At 38.8% G+C, this 18,876-nt stretch overlaps 1 protein-coding gene across 11 annotated transcripts in view; it reads right to left on the reverse strand.

Annotated features, from left to right (window-relative positions):
• Positions 1-1,861: 1,861 nt before the first annotated feature.
• Positions 1,862-18,876, reverse strand: part of SEC31A (SEC31 homolog A, COPII coat complex component) — a 76,113-nt gene continuing 59,098 nt past the window's right edge. For 8 of the 11 annotated variants that reach the window (XM_012499450.1, XM_012499451.1, XM_003265820.3 and 5 more), the window contains 5 exons: positions 12,169-12,227; positions 10,544-10,807; positions 7,747-7,866; positions 4,238-4,309; positions 1,862-2,455 (listed from right to left, as the gene is read on the reverse strand). In XM_012499450.1, coding sequence (XP_012354904.1) covers positions 2,276-2,455; positions 4,238-4,309; positions 7,747-7,866; positions 10,544-10,807; positions 12,169-12,227 — 695 coding nt within the window. In that variant the 3' untranslated portion in view covers positions 1,862-2,275. Of the gene's footprint in view, positions 2,456-4,237; positions 4,310-7,746; positions 7,867-10,543; positions 10,808-12,168; positions 12,228-14,109; positions 14,149-18,876 lie in introns of all 11 variants that reach the window. The other 3 variants (XM_030819072.1, XM_030819073.1, XM_030819071.1) reach the window with 1 other exon arrangement.

Genomic DNA, 18,876 nt, shown 5'->3' on the forward strand with positions numbered 1-18,876 from the left:
TTCTCTGCCTCAGCCTCCTGAGTAGCTGGGATTACAAGCGCCTGCCACCACTCCTGGCTAATTTTTTTTGTATTTTTAGTAGAGATGAGGTTTCACCATCTTGGCCAGGCTGGTCTTGAACTCCTGACCTCGAGATCCACCCGCCTTGGCCTCCCAAAGTGCTGGGATTACAGGCGTGTGACTCACACTATCAAGCGCATAGGAAACCAATGAGCTAGTTGACAATATATCCATTTATAAGTCTAGATAGTCCATTCCTGAGACTCCAACATACGTACATGCTATCAAGGTACTCTTTTTTTTTTTCTTTTTTGAGACAGGGTGTCTGTCGCCCAGGCTGGAGTGAAGTGGCACAATCACAGCTCACTGCAGCCTTGACCTCTGGGGCTCAAGGGATCCTTCTGTCTCAGCCTCCCAAGTAGCTGGGACCACAGGCATGTGCCACCACATCGGGCTAATTTTTTTTATTTTTAGTAGAGACACGGTCTCACTATGTAGCCCAGGCTAGTCTTGAACTCCTGGGCTCAAGTGATCCTCCTGCCTCTTCTCCCAAAGTGCTGGGATTACAGGTGTGAGCCACTGCACCCCGCCTGGGTAATTTTTTAAAATGCAGCATGTATTTGTTGAGTAGGGAATCTTGGCAAATAGAATCAAGAGGTTCTTGCAAACTATTTTACTCAGGCTGAAGAAAATTGACATAACTTACTCTACAGTGTTTATTTTCTAGCTTTTTGACCCTCTTAAGGAATACTGCATAAACTATGAAAATTATTATCTAATTCTTCTCCAGATTCTATAGGGACCATTATTTTTTTTGTTAACCACATTGTTCTTTTATTTATTTATTTTGAGATGGAGGCTGTTGCCCAGGCTGGAGTGCAATGGTGCGATCTTGGTTCACTGCAACCTCCGCTTCCCAGGTTCAAGCGGTTCTCCTGCCTCAGCCTCCCGAGTAGCTGGGATTACAGGCATGCACCACCACGTCTGGCTGGCTAATTTTGTATTTTTAGTAGAGACAGGGTTCCTCCATGTTGGTCAGGCTGGTCTCGAACTCCTGACCTCAGGTCAATCAGCCTGCCTTGGCCTCTGAAAGTGCTGGGATTACAGGTGTGAGCCACCGCGCCCAGCCTTACCACACTGTTCTTAAGACAGATGATGATAAAGTCACTTGACAGAAAAACTGGGTGCAAAATGTGTGGCTTTGATTTAGAGGCTGACTGAAATTAAAGCTTTCTTTCTGAACTTAAACCTCAAAGCTATAGGTAAATTTTTTTTTTTTTGAGGAAGAGTTTTGCTCTTGTTGCCCAGACTGGAGAGCAATGGCGTGATCTCAGCTCACCGCGACCTCCGCCTCCCAGGTTCAAGCGATTCTCCTGCCTCAGCCACCCAAGTAGCTGGGATTATAGGCATGCGCCACCACGCCCGGCTAATTTTGTACTTTATAGTAGAGATAGGGTTTCTTCATGTTGGCCAGTCTAGTCTTGAACTCCCGACCTCAGGTGATCTGCCTGCTTCGGCCTCTCAAAGTGCTGGAATTACAAGCATGAGCCACCATGCCTGGCACAGCTATAGGTAATTTAAACAAAATAGGTGAAAAAATTTCTAGCAAAAAATGGACACAATTTAGTCTTAAAACTCAAGCAGAATATTGAAACATTTACAAATAGAAAAAAGCTCAATGCATTCTACAGAATAAAAATGTCCAGTCTTTTCCTATAAAGCCAGTGATCCCATTTTTATTAATATCTGCTAAAACCCATGCAGCAGTTTGTAGATGTAGTTATTTACTCAGGAATCCTAAGACACACAAAAAAACTAAATTTTAAGCAGCTGTTTCAAAAAAGACTATACACACATAAAATAGGATTACACACTTTAATCTGATTGACATTGAGGAAGTAGGGAGGACACGAAAGAAATTTAGTTTTAGCTCTGCTTTATGCATAACCAGATGCTCCTTTTCTAAAAAGTATATTGAGGTTTTAAAAAACACATTTATCAGAATACTTCAGGAAACCATACTATGTGTAATCCAGGAAATACACTATTTGCAGAATAGGAAAATCATCACTGGCAACAAAAGATTAAAACAAAAATAAAGCACCAGGGTTCTGAGCAGTTCTAAGGTGAGTATATCGGCAGAAATAGTGTAAATGCTCTTGACTGGTTGCTATGCAAACATGCTAATGAGGACTGGTCCATGTCTTATAATTTTTTTTTTTTAACATGTTTCTTTGGAAAAATGGCAATATTGAGTGGAAGAGAAGCTGTCCTTTTAGACACCCAGCTTATTGGCCTGGGTGAGAACAACTTTGAGAACTGGCATGAAAGCAGAGGTCTCACTGAAGTTGCTGGTGCTAACTATGTGGGTATGCATGGTCAATCCTTCTGAGTAGTTTCGAGTTTCAATGCTCCTTGCGATGTTGTGTAAACCACTGGTGATTGTTGGTGAAAGCTGAAACAAAAGTAGAACCAAGAGAAAGAATTAAATTAAGGGAGAATTTCCCATGAGATCCTCCACAAACATTAAACCCAGATATTTAAGTGGAATTTGAAACAAACATTATAAAAATATATAAACCACTTAGCATTTCTAGAAAGTTTCTTGAACCAAGCAACAGTTATCAAGTAGAACCACAACCAAATGATTTACATAAATAAGTTATTTATGAATTATACATGTATAAGCCAGGTATTTTCTTACAGAAAAGCAGCCCGATTTCCTCTCCAAACTGAAATGCTAATTTCTCTCTCCACTTAAGAGAGCCTCAGAACTTTAAAAAATTATCCTATGCACAAAAAGGAGATTAAAGATTCTTAATCATAATATCTCAAAGGAAGGGCCCAAATTTACTAATTCTTACCTGCTTTTTATAATCCTGTCATCTCTTAAAAGTATAAAACCTGTAGTTTTTTTACTATGTCATTACTTGGCATAGGTGTCCATACTTTACAGAAGACTTTATTTGGATTTTTTTTTTTTTTGAGATGGAGTCTCACTCTGTCACCCGGGCTGGAGTACATGGTGCGATCTAGACTCACTGCAACCTCCGCCTCCCAGGTTCAAGCGATTCTCCTGCCTCAGCCTCCTGAGTAGCTGGGACTACAGCTGTGTGCCACCATGTCCAGTTAATTTTTGTATTTTTAGTAGAGACAGGGTTTCGCCATGTCGGCCAGGCTGGTCTCAAACTCCTGACCTCAGGTGATCTGCCTACCTCAGCCTCCCAAAGTGCTGGGATTACAGGCGTGAGCCACCATGCCTGGCCTATTTTGATCTCATTTTTCAAAAAAGTTTTAATATATACTCATCTAGATGTATACGCTAATTGTATCTTTTTTTTTTGGAAATGCGATCTTGCTATGTTGCCCAGGCTGGTCTCAAACTCCTGGGCTCCAGTGATCCTCCTGCATCAGCCTCCTGAGTAGCTGGGATTACAGGCATATTCCACTGTGCCCACCGAGAAGACTTTATTTTGGATCAGTCCAAGGACCACACTACTTCCACTGTTATATCAACTTTCTTTAGTTTGGTTCTCATGAGACAAATGGTTATTTTCATCTGATGGAACTGAGGGTGGGGAATGGGGTAGAGGAATGCTGAAATGGAAAAAATAAAAAGAAAGTTCCACTTCTTTTTTTCCTCTCCTTTCCTAGTGCTTTCATTAATAAAACAAGACAATTTTAGAAAAGAATGGTGAGGTGGGGACAAGAGAACAAACATAGTGAACTGACTTCTTACTCCTGGCTATCTTCATAGTTACAGCACATTACCCTATTCATCTTGTGGCTACATTTGGCTTTGCTTTTGTATAATGGCTATCCTAAAAGAAAAGGATCAAGAGTCTTAGACTATGAGAAAGATTATAGATTTAGTCCCTGGAAAACAGAGTATCTGCATACTCTTTGATTTCTTGTAAGTGGGCCATATAAAAGGAACAGCAGAAGGTCAGTCACCTTATGGCCAACACAGGCCAGTTTGTCTTTATACTCTTGTTATGAGAGGGTTAAAACATCTCTCTCACCACACACACACACACACACACACACACACACACACACACAGCCATATCCCCTTAACCCCAGTGAGTGGAATTTATGATTCAGACACAGCCATGCCCATTCTCTGTCATGACAATTTTGCCCCTATGCATACTAAATGGGAGTGCTGATAAGACAACTGTTTTACTAGCAACTAGGAATAAATGATTATCATAAATCCTTTTCCTCCAAAACTTACTGTCTGTTCCCTAAGTTTATCATACAGAAACTCCAAACGTTTGCTGGCATCATCTAGCTTCCTCTTGGTTTGCTGCAGGAAAGAAAAAACAGATGTTATATTTGAACATTAACTTTTAACCTAAGAACTTGCCCTATCTCATTGCACTAAACCTTATACTTAAAATGTTTAATGGCTTCATTTTATAAAGAAATGGAGGCAACTACAACTAAGAAACTTGAACAGATTATGGCCGGGCGCGGTGGCTCACGCCTGTAATCCCAGCACTTTGGGAGACCAAGGCAGGCAAATCATGAGGTCAGGAGTTTGAGACCAGCCTGGCCAACATGTGAAACCCTGTCTCTACTAAAAATATAAAAAATTTGCTGGGCGTAGTGCTGGGCACCTGTAATCCCAGATACTCGGAAGGCTGAGGCAGGAGAATTGCTTGAACCCAGGAGGCGGAGGTTGCAATGAGCTGAGATCACGCCACTGCACTCCAGCCCAGGCGACAGTGCAAGACTCCGTCTCAAAAAAAAAAAAAAAAAGAAAAAAAGAAACTTGAACAGATTATTAGAACAGAGATCAATCATCTATCAAGGGTGGAGGGTGGAGGGTGGAGGGGACTGGGATGAGGAAAGGATGAGACTTCCTTCCAGTGCACAAAAGAGTACTGATTGGATTTCATATGAACTGCAACTCACTTGATAAGGTATATATGCATGTTTGCTTGCACTATATTCGCAAGCATCAGGAGGCAGCAATGGGTCAGTGTATCACCGAAAAGAAGGTCTAAGTACAGTTATTGTCGATTATGGGTGGTAGAAGGCAAACATATAGGTGAACTGTGGAATCTTGTTTTAACCTTTCGAAAATACTACTCAAACATTTAGTTACATTTGTTTAATCCTGCCTTTTTCTAAGCCTTTAAAGCACCAAGAAAGAAAGAAAACTATCTTTTGGCAGCTTAAGATTACTGAGGGAAGTAGTAAAATACATTATTAAAAAGCTTTTTTTTCTCTCTACCGTAGTACCATAAAGTATAATCAAAGAAACTATTCTAAAACTAAAACTAACAGTTTTAAAATTACATGATTAACTTAATGTTCTACATCATACCACAGCCTTATGTTAGTTCAATATTTATTGACTGCTTATTATGTGCTGTACCAGGGACAAAGTCTTGTATGTCATGCAGCTCATATCCCACTGGGTGAGAAAAGATACTAAATGTATCTAAATGAACAATATATTGCATGTCAGATGGTGGTAACTGCTATGAAGAAAATTAATAGAGGAAGGGGGCTAAACATGTTGGGAGTTGGGCGTAATAAAGAAAAGCCTGATGGCTAATGGGACATTTGAGCAGAGGCCTTGAACTTGGGAGGAAACAAACAATGCAGATACGTGGAGGAAGAGTTCCAGGCAGAAGGAGCAGCAAGTATAAAGTCCTGACGCTAAAGTGCTCTTGGTGTGTTCAAGGAAGGAATGCCAGTGTGCTTGGAGAAGAGAGGGGAAGAGACAGGCCATCAAGGATGCTACATACCAAGTTGTGTGGCAAAATTACTTTGTGCTGTTTAGACATAAAGTGAAAATAAGATACATCCATGCTATAAAAACTATTCCAACTACTGATTAAAATGAACTTTTGCGGAAAGGAAACCTTACAATCCTTGCTCAGAGTTAACCTGGCCGGGTGCGGTGGCTCATACCTGTAATCCCAGCACTTTGAGAGGCCGAGGCAGGCGGATCACCTGAGGTTGGGAGTTCGAGACCAGCCTGACCAACATGGAGAAACCCCGTCTCTTCTAAAAATACAAAATTAGCCAGGCGTGGTGGCACATGCCTGTAATCCCAGCTACTAGGGAGGCTGAATCTCTTGAACCTGGGAGGCGGAGGTTGCAGTGAGCCGAGATTGCACCATTGCACTCCAGCCTGGGCAACAAGAGTGAAACTCCGTCTCAAAAAAAAAAAAAAAAGTTAACCTTATCTAGCTACAAACAGGAGCCCTACCCCAACGGGGCAAGGGCAGCTGGGCAGGCAGGATATTAGAACTTCTTCCCCAACTAATTACAGAAATTATAGGAACACTTTGTCTTTTATGGTTCTCTACTACCCAGAGCTCCTCGGTATCCAAGAGGAATACGATGACCGAGGGAAGGGTAAATTAACAAAAAATGTATTGAGTTGGGCCATGTATTATTTGTCTTCCCAACCTCTCTATACTGACTCATGCCTGAAGAATTGGCGTTTTGTCATTCTTATTCAGATGCTTCCATTTTTGAATGACTATGGCCTGTCTATTTAGAAGTGTGCATAAGGGCTAGCATGTATCTGGTTATCAGCTTCGTCTGCTCTCTTGTTTCCACCTTGGTCTTCCCATCACTCCCAGAATGTCAAGCACTGAGGTTTATGTTAACTGCTTTCCTGATACTTTCAGTACAGAAAATGGCTTTCCACAAAGCCACTGACCAGAAGGCTGCACATATTAATACTCAATGTCTGATGAACAATAAGACCTAGAAGTTGTTTTTTCATGCAGACAAGTAGCCAATGATTAAAAATATTCAATGTGCGCTAGCAGAAAATGAAATTTCACTTAAGACTGGCTTTGTGGAATGTTTATTGTTGCAGTACAGGGGTATCCTAAGTAAACTAAGTAAAATCAGTTGCTTTAAATGTAAATATGCCTCCGATATCTAAAACATTTAACTATCTTTAACATCTTTGCAAAGCTTTAGAAGATGATCTATCTACTTTTAACAATTTCAATATAAGCTCATAAAGAAATCCCAAATCTGAGTTTCTTGCATAGCATCATTATGCTCCATTTATGTGCCAAATACAGTTTTGTTGATGAGAGGCATTATAGCTTGGTGGTTGAGAGCACGAATTCTGGAGCCAGATGGTCTGGATTTGAATGCTGGCTCTGACCTGAAGTGTTACTTAACTGCTCTTTGCCTTACTTTTCTTGTCTGTAAAATAAAAATGACAAATCTATCTGCCATAGGTTATTGTGAAGATTAAGTACATTTATATATAAAAAGCAATTAAATATATTTCTATATGTAATGCAAACTATGTAAGTGCTAGCTTTATTACTTTTGTACAAACTTTTTAGAAATATACCTTGTAGGACTTCAAGCAATAATTATAGAAGAACTCCATAAAGGATTCTTTTATTTTATTTTATTATTTTGAGATGGAGTCTCTCTCTGTCACCCAGGATGGAGTGCAGTGGCGCGATCTCGGCTCATTGCAACCTCTGCCTTCTGGGTTCAAGCAATTCTCCTGCTTTAGCCTCTCGAGTAGCTGGGACTACAGGTGTATTCCACCACACCCAGCTAATTTTTTGTATTTTTAGTAGAGACGGGGTTTTGCTATGTTGGCCAGGATAGTCTTGAACTCCTGGCTTCAAATGATCCACCTACCTCGGCATCCCAAAGTGCTGGGATTACATGCATAAGCCACCACGCCTGGCCAAGGATTCTTCTAATTAAGCAAAATATGATTAAAAAAAAAATACATACAGGGTCTGTTGCTGAAGAAAGGCAGCGCTGAATAAGATCCTCAAATGTGGTCTTTAGAATGAGGTGCTCATCTGGAATAGGTTTCTTGGTAATTTTTTTTGTTGGCAAAGACTGCACATGCTGGAAGAAACACACCAAAAACCGATCAGAAATGACCAGAAGCTACCTTATATATGCAATCTTGAATCTACGTGATAAACAGAAACCGACAACCTTGTACATAGACCTATTCAAAATCAAATTAAAATTTAATGTGTGAAATCACTTACGATAAGTAAAAATAAAAACCAGATATCTAGTACAAAGTGTAGGCGCTCTTCCTACAGTTTGGATTTTCATATGCAGGACTGGATACAAAGTAGTTGATTAATTTAGGTAACGTATGTTGGTCAATATTGTTTATAACTGATGGGAAACTAAGTATGTGCCAGCAGAGAATAAAAACAAGGCACTGGAAAACACACTCGGCTGGTTAGAATGGCTGCTTGCTCTGCCTGTTGGCTCATTTACGTGTATGCTGGCATTCTTCTATTCTTTGTTTTACTCTTAGAGGTTGTTAACTGTGCTGTGATCAAAACTGCAAGATTAAGCCAAAGATTAAGAGAGAAGACATCCCAATGCTGCTGACTATACAGATGAAAGAACAAAGAAGAAATGTTTAAGTTTTATTAGTTCATTCTTTCACTCATTCAAAAAATATTAGGCAACTATGTACCAGGCACTGGCTATGTACTACTGGTGAGCCAATACAGAAATGATCTCAGTTCTCAGGGAGTTTACAGGCTAATGGAAGAGGCACAGTTTAAAAACATCATCAAGGTATGTAAAATAGCAACTGCAGTACGTTAACACTTAGTGGAAACAAAAGATGCTATAACTGAGATTTGACTGAAGGGAAGGGAAGGCTCTCTTCAGGAAATTTTACTGGAAGGACAAAATGGAGTTGAACAGTTAAGTGAGGAAAAAAGAGCATTCCAGACGAAAGGAATAACATGTACAAAGCAAGGATCATGGTAAAAGGGAGCTAAAAGGCCAGTATAGCTGGAGGAGAGAGAACAAGGAGTATGAACTGAGGCCTTCCAGACAATGTTGAATATTTTGGTCCTTATCCTGAGAACAATGGGAAGCTGTAATGTTTTAGGCAAAGAGGAAAAAAGGCCAAATTAGAGATGGATCAAAGTAGGTATCGGCAGACCAATTAGGAGGTTCCTGCACTGATGAAGATTAGAGATGAAGGTAGCATGGACTACAGTAGAAATGTGGAGAAGAAAGGATTCAAAAAATATTTTGGAGTAATATCGACAAGACTTGGGGAGATTTAAAATAGAGGTTAAAGGGAAAAGTGTATAAAGATGATCCCCAGGTTTTTGCCTGGATTCCACAGAAAAGATTATGGTGCCACTCACTGATAACAGGAAACAAGGAAAGATGACTAAGTTTGGCAGGAAGAGTATGAATTAGGTTTTGGACATGCTGAGGTTGAAGTGCCTCCAAGACATCCAAGTAGGCAGGCAGCTGGGTATATAGCCTGGCTGAACACTGTGTATCTTTCTCTTTTGATGGTAACTAAGGTTCAGGTCTAGGTGAGTACAGCATGAGAACCCAGGTCTAAACAAAGATAAGTGGCTGAGTAGCTTCCCAAAATAACACAGGCTTGTAATCTTTTTTATTTTTTTAATACAACTCTATAATTAATTTTTATTTTTTCAGAAAACCATTTCTTCTCATCTTTGTCAAAATGTTTTTATAATGCAACTCTTAATGTTTAAAAATTCCTTAGGCATATTATCTTTTTTTTTTTTGAGACGGAGTCTCACTCTGTTGTCCAGGCTGGAGTGCAGTGGCGCGATCTCAGCTCACTGCAACCTCTGCCTGCTGGGTTCAAGCAATTCTCCTGCCTCAGCCTCCCGAGTAGCTGGGACTACAGGCGCACGCCACCACGCCCAGCTAATTTTTGTATTTTTAGTAGAGACAGGGTTTCACCATGCTGGCCAGGCTGGTCTCGAACTCCTGACCTCAGGTGATCTGCCCGCCTCGGCTTCCCAAAGCGTTGGGATAACAGGCGTGAGCCACTGCGCCCGGCTTCAGGCATATTATCTCTTAACAGTAAAGTATACTCTTGTGACAAGAGATACAATCTTTACAAATTTGACTTCAATGAATCAAAGACAGAAACAGACAGCAGAACTAGTTTTTTTACTTGGGCAGGAGTTTGTTTCATCTTCTTATATTGAACTTTGATCTAAGCTCTTTATTTCTCATGAATAGATCAAAATACTTAACTCTATGTCTAAGTGTGTTATGTAGAAATGTGTTAGATTTTTCAATATGCAGGACTTTGCCAACTGGCTGTTTGTGTGTGAAAAGCAAGTAAAAAATGTTTATCTCTCTCTGAAGATAAGGCTGTATTATTAGCGTTTATATATACACATAAAAATATATAACTCACTACATTTTTATTTTCTATTTTAAAGAGAAAAATCTTTGGAAACAGCTTTTGCTTAGCAACCTCATGCAGAGATGATTTATCTGATTTTAAATTATGGCTACTGACTAAGCCAAGTTATAGTAAACAAACACTCTCAAATGTATAACCTTCTTCTAGAGAAGTTTGTATGTGGCCATGTAATTGAAAAATAATACACATACATGATCAATCTTAAAAAAAAAAGTTACTTTTTGTTTAGGTTGTCTAGATGTTTAATAATAATCATGTAATCATAAAAGTTAGCACATTAAAGAAAATATACTGAAACACAGCCATCTTCCCATTCCACTTCTGCAAATTTACTGTTACCTGGAAGGTATTTCCAATAGGAGCCCCTGGGGCACCTTCAATGTTGGGCTTTGAAAAAGATGGTGGCATGCCTGTTTGACCAAGAGGTTGCTGTATGCCATGGAAATGCTGGCCACCTGGAAGATGTGGCTGTGGGAATGAAGACTGGCTTGACAGTGGTACTGGAGCTGAAGGCTGTTGCTGCAGCATCTGTGACTGGGGGTCACCCAACGGGTTCATGATTGGTGATGTGATGGGAACAGGAGGCATGAAGTTTTCAGGCATCTGTTAAAAGATGGAAATAAAAGACACCAGGAGTAAGAATAAAAACGATAGCAACATTTCTTCAGCTTAAAATAAGGGAGTTAGGTTATACCACAGCTAAACAAATTTTTTAATAGCAGTAGAATACTTTTTTTCAAATGAAATTTTATGCAGAATAAAGTAAACAAAGTAAAACATAAAAATAGAGCTGATTTGGCTAAGAGGGATAGGGAGCTCAAACCTGGACTTCTTTGTCTCCCTTTACCCTCCCATACTTATCCCCAATAAAGGGGAGCTAAAACCATGGCTTTTTTTTTTGAGACAGAGTCCTGCTCTGTCGCCCAGGCTGAAGTGCAATAGCGCAATCTCAGCTCACTGCAACCTCCGCCTCCCGGGTTCAAGCAATTCTCGTGCCTCAGCCTCCCAAGTAGCTGGGATTACAGGCGTGTGCCACCACGCCCAGCTAATTTTTGTATTTTTAGTAGAGACGGGGTTTGACCACACTGGCCAGGCTGGTTTAGAACTCCTGACCTTCTGATCCACCCGCCTCAGTCTCCCAAAGTGCTGGGATTATAAGCACCATGGCATTTTTGAAAGAGCGTATCAGGTCTGGAGAAATGTATGTAGCAATACTGGAATCAGAGGTGCCAAGTATGCATGTGCGTGTATGTGCACATGTGTTTAATATGATCAGAATGTGATACCTAAGTAGACATTATTTGGCAATTCTATCACACTAAAAGTACTAAATTCAGTTTCTGATTAATACTAACCTAAATATTGGGTTTCTTTCCTCATTTAATGCCTCCTAATTTTATATTATGGCCTCTCATTAGTATAGTTGGGGAAAGAGGTCACTAGGAATTTTTTTTAAAGTAAAAATGGCTTGGGCAAAAAGTAGCATCTTAATTTGTGCTCTAACAGCTCTTAACAGTTATTGAGATCTGTATACCGCTCAGCCACAAGGCTATTTCATTCATACTATACATGATAGAAAAAGTCCAAAATTTAATGGCCAAATTCATGATTACTAGTAGAACCCAAAGACCAAAGTAACTCAAAAAAAAAAAAAAAAAAAAAAAAAGCAACCCTGAAGCCTGAAATTTCCTACTTTTTGAAAGAGGCCTGTTGGGAATTTATATCTTGCCTTCTAAAGGGGCTTTAATTTATATCACCATCATCAGAACAAGGTTTTGATGATCCTGTTTTCTAGTTCCTTTCCTTCCCTCCATGGATTAGAAGGTGCATGTTGAAATACACCTTAAATACATCACTCAGTAAGCTTCGCCTTTAAAAGGATAAGTGAAGTATAGTGTGTTCCAAGTGGCTACGTGGTTAACATAACATCTGTAGGCCATTGGATGGACATCTTTTTCTAGTACCTTCTTCTTTTTGGGTACTCTGTTCAAAGCTGGAGGGTCATTCCAACCATTCTGAGGACCTATAACAGATAATAGAGAATGTTTTCCTTTAGAATCCTGAAAGGAAAAAAATAAAACTGAATTGATCACCTAATACTTCAAAATTCTGCCTTAACCCTGAAATAACTGTCACAAAGGTTTTACCAGCCCAGTGTGGGGATCACCATGTAGCCCTGGATTCTCACACTCACACCTCTTAATAGGAACAAGGCCTTCACTTGGTAGGTAAGATATCTTGACACTGTTTCCATTTAAAGTGAAAGAGTGTGCTAAATTTAGGGTGGTGAAGTTTTTATTTATACTGGTGTATGACTTTCAAAGATCAGTTTACTATTCTCTCCTAATAATGAAAATACAAAGTCTGCTAAAAAACAAAAACAAACCAAAAAAAAAAAAAAAAAAAAAAAACCAGGCTTCTGATATATTCAACATATAAAAAAAGAGAATAAAATTAGCAATCTCCTATTTGCCAACAGGGCAATTCAACATGAGCAAATCATCTATTCTAAACATGGTAGAAATATTCTTAAGAAAAAAGCAGACTCCAACTATGTAACGCTAGTAATTTTTATCATCTTTGCCTCAGGAATTATAAGCAAAGTAAAAAAGTGTATTCAAATATCTGTGTTAAGATTTTTAACGTCGTAAAAAAAATTTGCAGGCTGATAGCAAATATAAAATTAAAATATTACCAACTGTAGTAAATTTTCTCTAAAAAAAAAACATGCACACTAACAAATCAAAAAACCCTGTTATTTCAAAGTGAAAAATGAACAACAGTAGCAGAACTTATTAAGTATTTTAATGCCAGTATCTTTAAAGAAAAAAGGAATACAACATGCTAGAAATAAGAATAATTTCTAAATCACAATCAATTCTTTTACATTTCACTAAGGGTGAGTTTTGATATCCTCTATAAGGAACCAGATACTTGCTAAAGAAACTTTTGTGTATGTATATATGTAAAGACAAAAAATTATTCCCTTTCCAATAAACGTTCTTTCAATATTTTAACTTGTACTTGTTTAACTGATATACATATTAAGTCACAAGAAAACTGTCAAACCAAAGTCATAGAAACTTTAAAAAATACAGATCTTCAACTATCCACCAGCGCTTACTTGTCTTGATTTTAAAACAGAATTCAGGCGAGGTGCAGTGGCTCATGACTGTAATTCCAGCACTTTGGGCTGAGGCGGGTGGATCACTTGAGGTCAGGAGTTCGAGACCAGCCTGGCCAACATGGGGAAACCCTGTCTCTACTAAAAATACAAAAATTGGCTGGGTGTGGTGGTGCACACCTGTAGTCTCAGCTACCCAGGAGCTGAGGCAGGAGAATTGCTTGAACTTGGGAGGTGGAGGTTGCAGTGAACCAAGATTGTGTCACTGTACTTCAGCCTGGGCGACAGAGCGAGACTCTGTCTCAAAAAAGTAAAAAATAAAAATAAAAAAATAAAAACAGAATTCATTTCTTAGAAGTTTACTAGGAGACAGAAAATCAGATATGGCTCAAAACAGTCAAGAGTTAACCACACAATATTAACTCATATGCTGCTTTCTGATTAACAAATTCTTAAACTTCTGGTTCTACATAGATTAATCATTCAAATCTCTGCAATCACTTTCTAGTCTTACCCATAGCTCAAGACAGTCTTGGCATAGTTGTTTTCTTTATGTCTATATAAAACAGACAGCCTTTATAACCAAGCTACTTGTGTAATCACGTAAATTCAATCAGTTGTAAAATTTGATTCAATTAGGAAGTCAAAGAAAAAATATGATCCTGATCAGATGTGGGATATCATCATCTTTGAAGTTCACATGCATTATTGTTAATGTCCATTCATTAATTGTATTCAATTATTCAAAGATTTCCAAAGGTATATTTTACAACCAATTCACCTTCCAACATAGGTGCCTGGTCTTGGATAGACTGGTTTTCTGTAGACAAAATGTAAAAATTACTTAACAGTGTTTACTGAAGACATTCTAAACTTTACTCATTTTATAATTGTTTCTTCTCCCTTCATTAATCCCCAGAAAGTGTAAATTAATTTATTAAGAGAACAAAACTTACTTTTTAACCAAGTCATGTGAAATATCTTCTAATTAAGAAAGTAAGTAGTTTTTTGACAGAGGGAATTTATTAAAGTTGTTAGATCCAATTAACTCTTAAACATCACTTTTTTCTTACTGTTCTATCTTTTTTAAGAGAAAATTTTATCCCTTCATATTTAAAATAACAATGTTTCCCTAATTGTTTGCATGGATTGTTTTTCTACTATTTAACTAATGAAGCTCAGAAATATCACTGAGGGGATAGCACTTCCTAGCATATTCACCTAATGTGTCTATTTTGGTATTGTTCAAAGCTGTGAATCCAAATCAGCTAGGGATCTTGTTAAATCGCAGATTCTTATTCATTAGGTATAGATAGAACCTTAGATACTGTCTTTGCAGCCATCTCCCTGATGATACGAATGCCGCTGGTCCAACACCCTCTTGAAGTAGCAGGGAAGTGGAGAAATGGGGTGATTTCTACACGTCCTACAGACTTCAACCTGCATTTGATAAGGATAAACGTGCCTAACCTAGCACAGTGGTATCATTTTTCACTGCTGGATGTAGGAGGCCCCAGTGGTCTGTACTCTGCAGAAACTGTAATTTCTGGGGTCACGCTGTGCATATAAATGAGAATAGGCCCAGCAAATAATGTAACCACCTCATATGGTCCTTTCTGTAAGAATATACAGATTTATGAGTGAACTCCCATTCACAATTGCTACTAAGAGAATAAAATACCTAGGAATACAACTTACAAGCGATGTGAAGAACTTCTTTAAGGAGAACTACAAACCACTGCTCAAGGAAATAAGAGAGGACATAAATGGAAAAACATTCCACACTCATGGATAGGAAGAATCAATATTGTGAAAATGGCCTTACTGCCCAAAGTAATTTATAGATTCAATGCTATCCCCATCAAGCTACCACTGACTTTCTTACAGAATTGGAAAAAACTACTTTAAACTTCGTATGGAACCAAAAAAGAGCCACATAGCCAAGACAATCCTGGGCAAGAAGAACAAAGCTGGAGGCATCACACTACCTGATTTCAAACATTACTACAAGGCTACAGTAACCAAAACAGCAAGGTACTGGTACCAAAACAGACATACAGACAAATGGAACAGAATGGAGGCCTCAGAAATAACACTACACATCTACCAGCATTTGATATTTAACAAACCTGACACACACAAGTAATGGGGAAAAGATTCCCTATTTAATAAATGGTGTTGGGGAAAACTGGCCAGCCATAGGCAGAAAACTGAAACTGGACCCCTTCCTTACACCCTATATAAAAATTAACTCAAGGTGGATCAAAGACTTAAATGTAAGACCTAGGACCATAAAAATCCTAGAAGAAAACCTGGGCAATACCACTCAGGACATAGGCATGGGCAAAGACTTCATGTCTAAAACAGCAAAAGCAATGGCAACAAAAGCCAAAATTGACAAATGGAATCTAATTAAACTAAAGAGCTTCTGCACAGCAAAAGAAACTATCATCAGAGTGAAAAGGCAACCTACAGAATGGGAGAAAATTTTTGCAATCTATCCATCTGACCAAGGACTAATATCCAGAATCTACAAAGAACTTAAACATATTTACAAGAAAAAAGCAAACAACCCCATCAAAAAATGGGCAAAGGATATGAACAGACACTTCTCAAAAGAAGACATTTATGCAGCCAACAGACATATGAAAAAATGCTCATCATCACTGGTCACTGGAGAAATGCAAATCAAAACCACAATGAGATACTATCTCACGCCAGTTACAATGGCAATCATTAAAAAGTCAGGAAACAACAGATGCTGGAGAGGGTGTGGAAAAATATGAATGCTTTTACATTGTTGGTGGGAGTGTAAATTAGCTCAACCATTGTGGAAGACAGTGTGGCGATTCCTCAAGGATCTAGAACTAGGAATACCATTTGATCTAGCAATCCCATTACTGGGTATATACCCCAAAGATTATATATCATTCTACGATAAAGACACATGCACACGTGTGTTTATTGTGGCACTATTCACAATAGCAAAGACTTGGAACCAACCCAAATGTCCATCAATGATAGACTGGTTTAAGAAAATGTGGCACATATACACCATGGAATACTATGCAGCCATAAAAAAGGATGAGTTCATGTACTTTGCAGGGACATGGATGAAGCTGGAAACCATCATTCTCAGCAAACTATCACAAGACAGAAAACCAAACACTGCATGTTCTCACTCATAAGTGGGAGTTGAAGAATGAGAACACATGGATACAGGGAGGGGAACATCATACACCGGGGCCTGTGGGGGGCTAGGGGAGGGATAACATTAGGATAAATACCTAATGTAGGTGACGGGTTGATGGATGCAGCAAACCACCATGGCACATGTATACCTATGTAACAAAACTGCATGTAACCCAAAACTTAAAGTATAATTATAAAAAAAAAAAACAAGAATACACAGATTTGCAGACTGAGCACAAGTCTCCCAGAAATCACTACTTCTTATAGGAAACCAAAGTTTCTAGCAGTAGACAAGAGAAAAACAGGCTGACAACATAGCAATCCCAATTGTCAAATACTTAGGGTCAGGCCAGGCCTAGCCTCAAATCAAGGGTATGCAATGTCAGTATGTGAGACATATAACTTACGTGGATTCAGCTATCATTAATTGATGAGGGAGGGAGGAAAGGAGAAATTAAAATTGTGATTTCATTCTGCAATTAAATAGGCAGTAAAAGAAAGAAAAAATATAGTGAGTTCAATTTAGTTTGAACTCTGCTGAAGAAGCACATGTCCCAGGGAAACTGTGAGGCAGGAGAGGTAATCCCACAGTTTGAAATCTCATTGTGTAGAGTGCAATTCTAATGTTTACTGACAGATGTTTTTCATACAAGATATAAATGCAAGCCAACTTTTTCATCTGGGGTTTAACTGTAAAAAGGATCAAGGATAATTGACTGTAAGTGATTTTCTATTTTTATCTTAAATGATGACTTTACAACCTAGCTCTCCATGTGAGATATGACTTCATAACACTATAGTTCATAAATGCCTGGTGAGTCACTGTGTGTGCATTCCAATAGAGGACTGACCTGATTCCCAACTACTAATGCACTCTCTAGCACCAGGCTTCAGCTTCTGGCTGAGAGAGGTAATATAATACAAACCTGGAAGTATTGGAAATACACTGGGCTTGACCCTTTAGTCAGGTCAAAACAACATGCCCTCTTCCCCTTCCTCATGAGAAGAAGGTACAGAAGATGAGGACTGCTTTTAAGCTGTGGGTGTTAAAGCTTGGGAGGGTATCCAGACTTCACCAACTATTAGCAGCACAAAAAAGTCTGTGGAACTATTTTCTTATGTCCCCTTGGTAAAATGACACCAAATCATAACAAAATCAAATTCCAAATTAGGGGTAAAACCGAATAGAATCAGAACCAACAAGCCTCTCAGGAGGAACAGTCAGTTGGCTAGCCTGAATAAGTTAAAGGAGGGTGGGGAAGGTCTGCTGAATAGAAGGCAATATTTTATAATTAAGTACCCCTCTCCCAAAACATATGCCTAACTCCTCCTAACCTCAAACCATGCAATGTATTAAGCCATGTGTTTTAGCAAAACCCCAACAGTCCTTTTATTAATTTAACGTACAGTTTTGTCTCAATTATAATTCTAACCCCTTTCAATCCTTTTTGCTTTTATAGATTTAGATTTAGTGACTTCTTTAAAAAAAACTTCTCCTACTCAAGGATTTTATTTATTTATTGATTTTATTTATTTATTTATTTTTGAGAGGGAGTCTTGCTCTGTCACCCAGGCTGGAGTGCAATGGCACAATCTCGGCTCACGGCAACCTCTGCCTCCTGGGTTCAAGCAATTTTCCTGCCTTAGCCTCCTGAGTAGCTGGGATTACAGGTGCTCACCACCATGCCTGGCTAAGTTTTGTATATTTAGTAGAGATGGGGGTTTCATCATGTTGGCCAGGCTGGTCTCAAACTCCTAACTTCAAGCGATGTACCCACTTTGACGTCCCAAAGTGCTGGGATTACAGGTATGAGCCACAACTCCTGGCCTAAACATGACTTTTTACAAACAGTTTAACTGATCTCTACTTTATAGAGACATCCTTTAATAGCAACAGGACATAAAACAAGCTACATGAAGAACATAAATATCTACAGAAGACAGTACCATGGAGATTCATTATGGATGTGAAAAATGATACTCTTGGTCAACACTTAAAAAAAATATCAACACAGTACATTTTAACCTTGAACAGAAATGTCTCAGAAAACTGAAGAGGAGATAATCCTCCCTATCCTTTTTTAACTCTTTCAAAAAACTATGAAGTGGGGATGAATCTTTTACTCTTTTTAAAACATGACATGACTTTAAGGGCATGGAAAAATGGTTCACGGTGTAATATTAAGAAAAAAGTAAGCTCAGGCATGGTGGCTTACACCTGTAATCCCAGTATTTGGGAGGCTGAGGTGGGTGGATCGCCTGAGGTCAGGAGTTCGAGACCAGCCTGACCAACATGGTGAAACCTCGTCTCTACTAAAATACAAAAATTAGCTGGATGTGGTGGCACACACCTGTA

This window comes from Nomascus leucogenys, chromosome 9, assembly GCF_006542625.1.
Source record: "Nomascus leucogenys isolate Asia chromosome 9, Asia_NLE_v1, whole genome shotgun sequence".
Lineage (NCBI taxonomy): Eukaryota > Metazoa > Chordata > Mammalia > Primates > Hylobatidae > Nomascus > Nomascus leucogenys.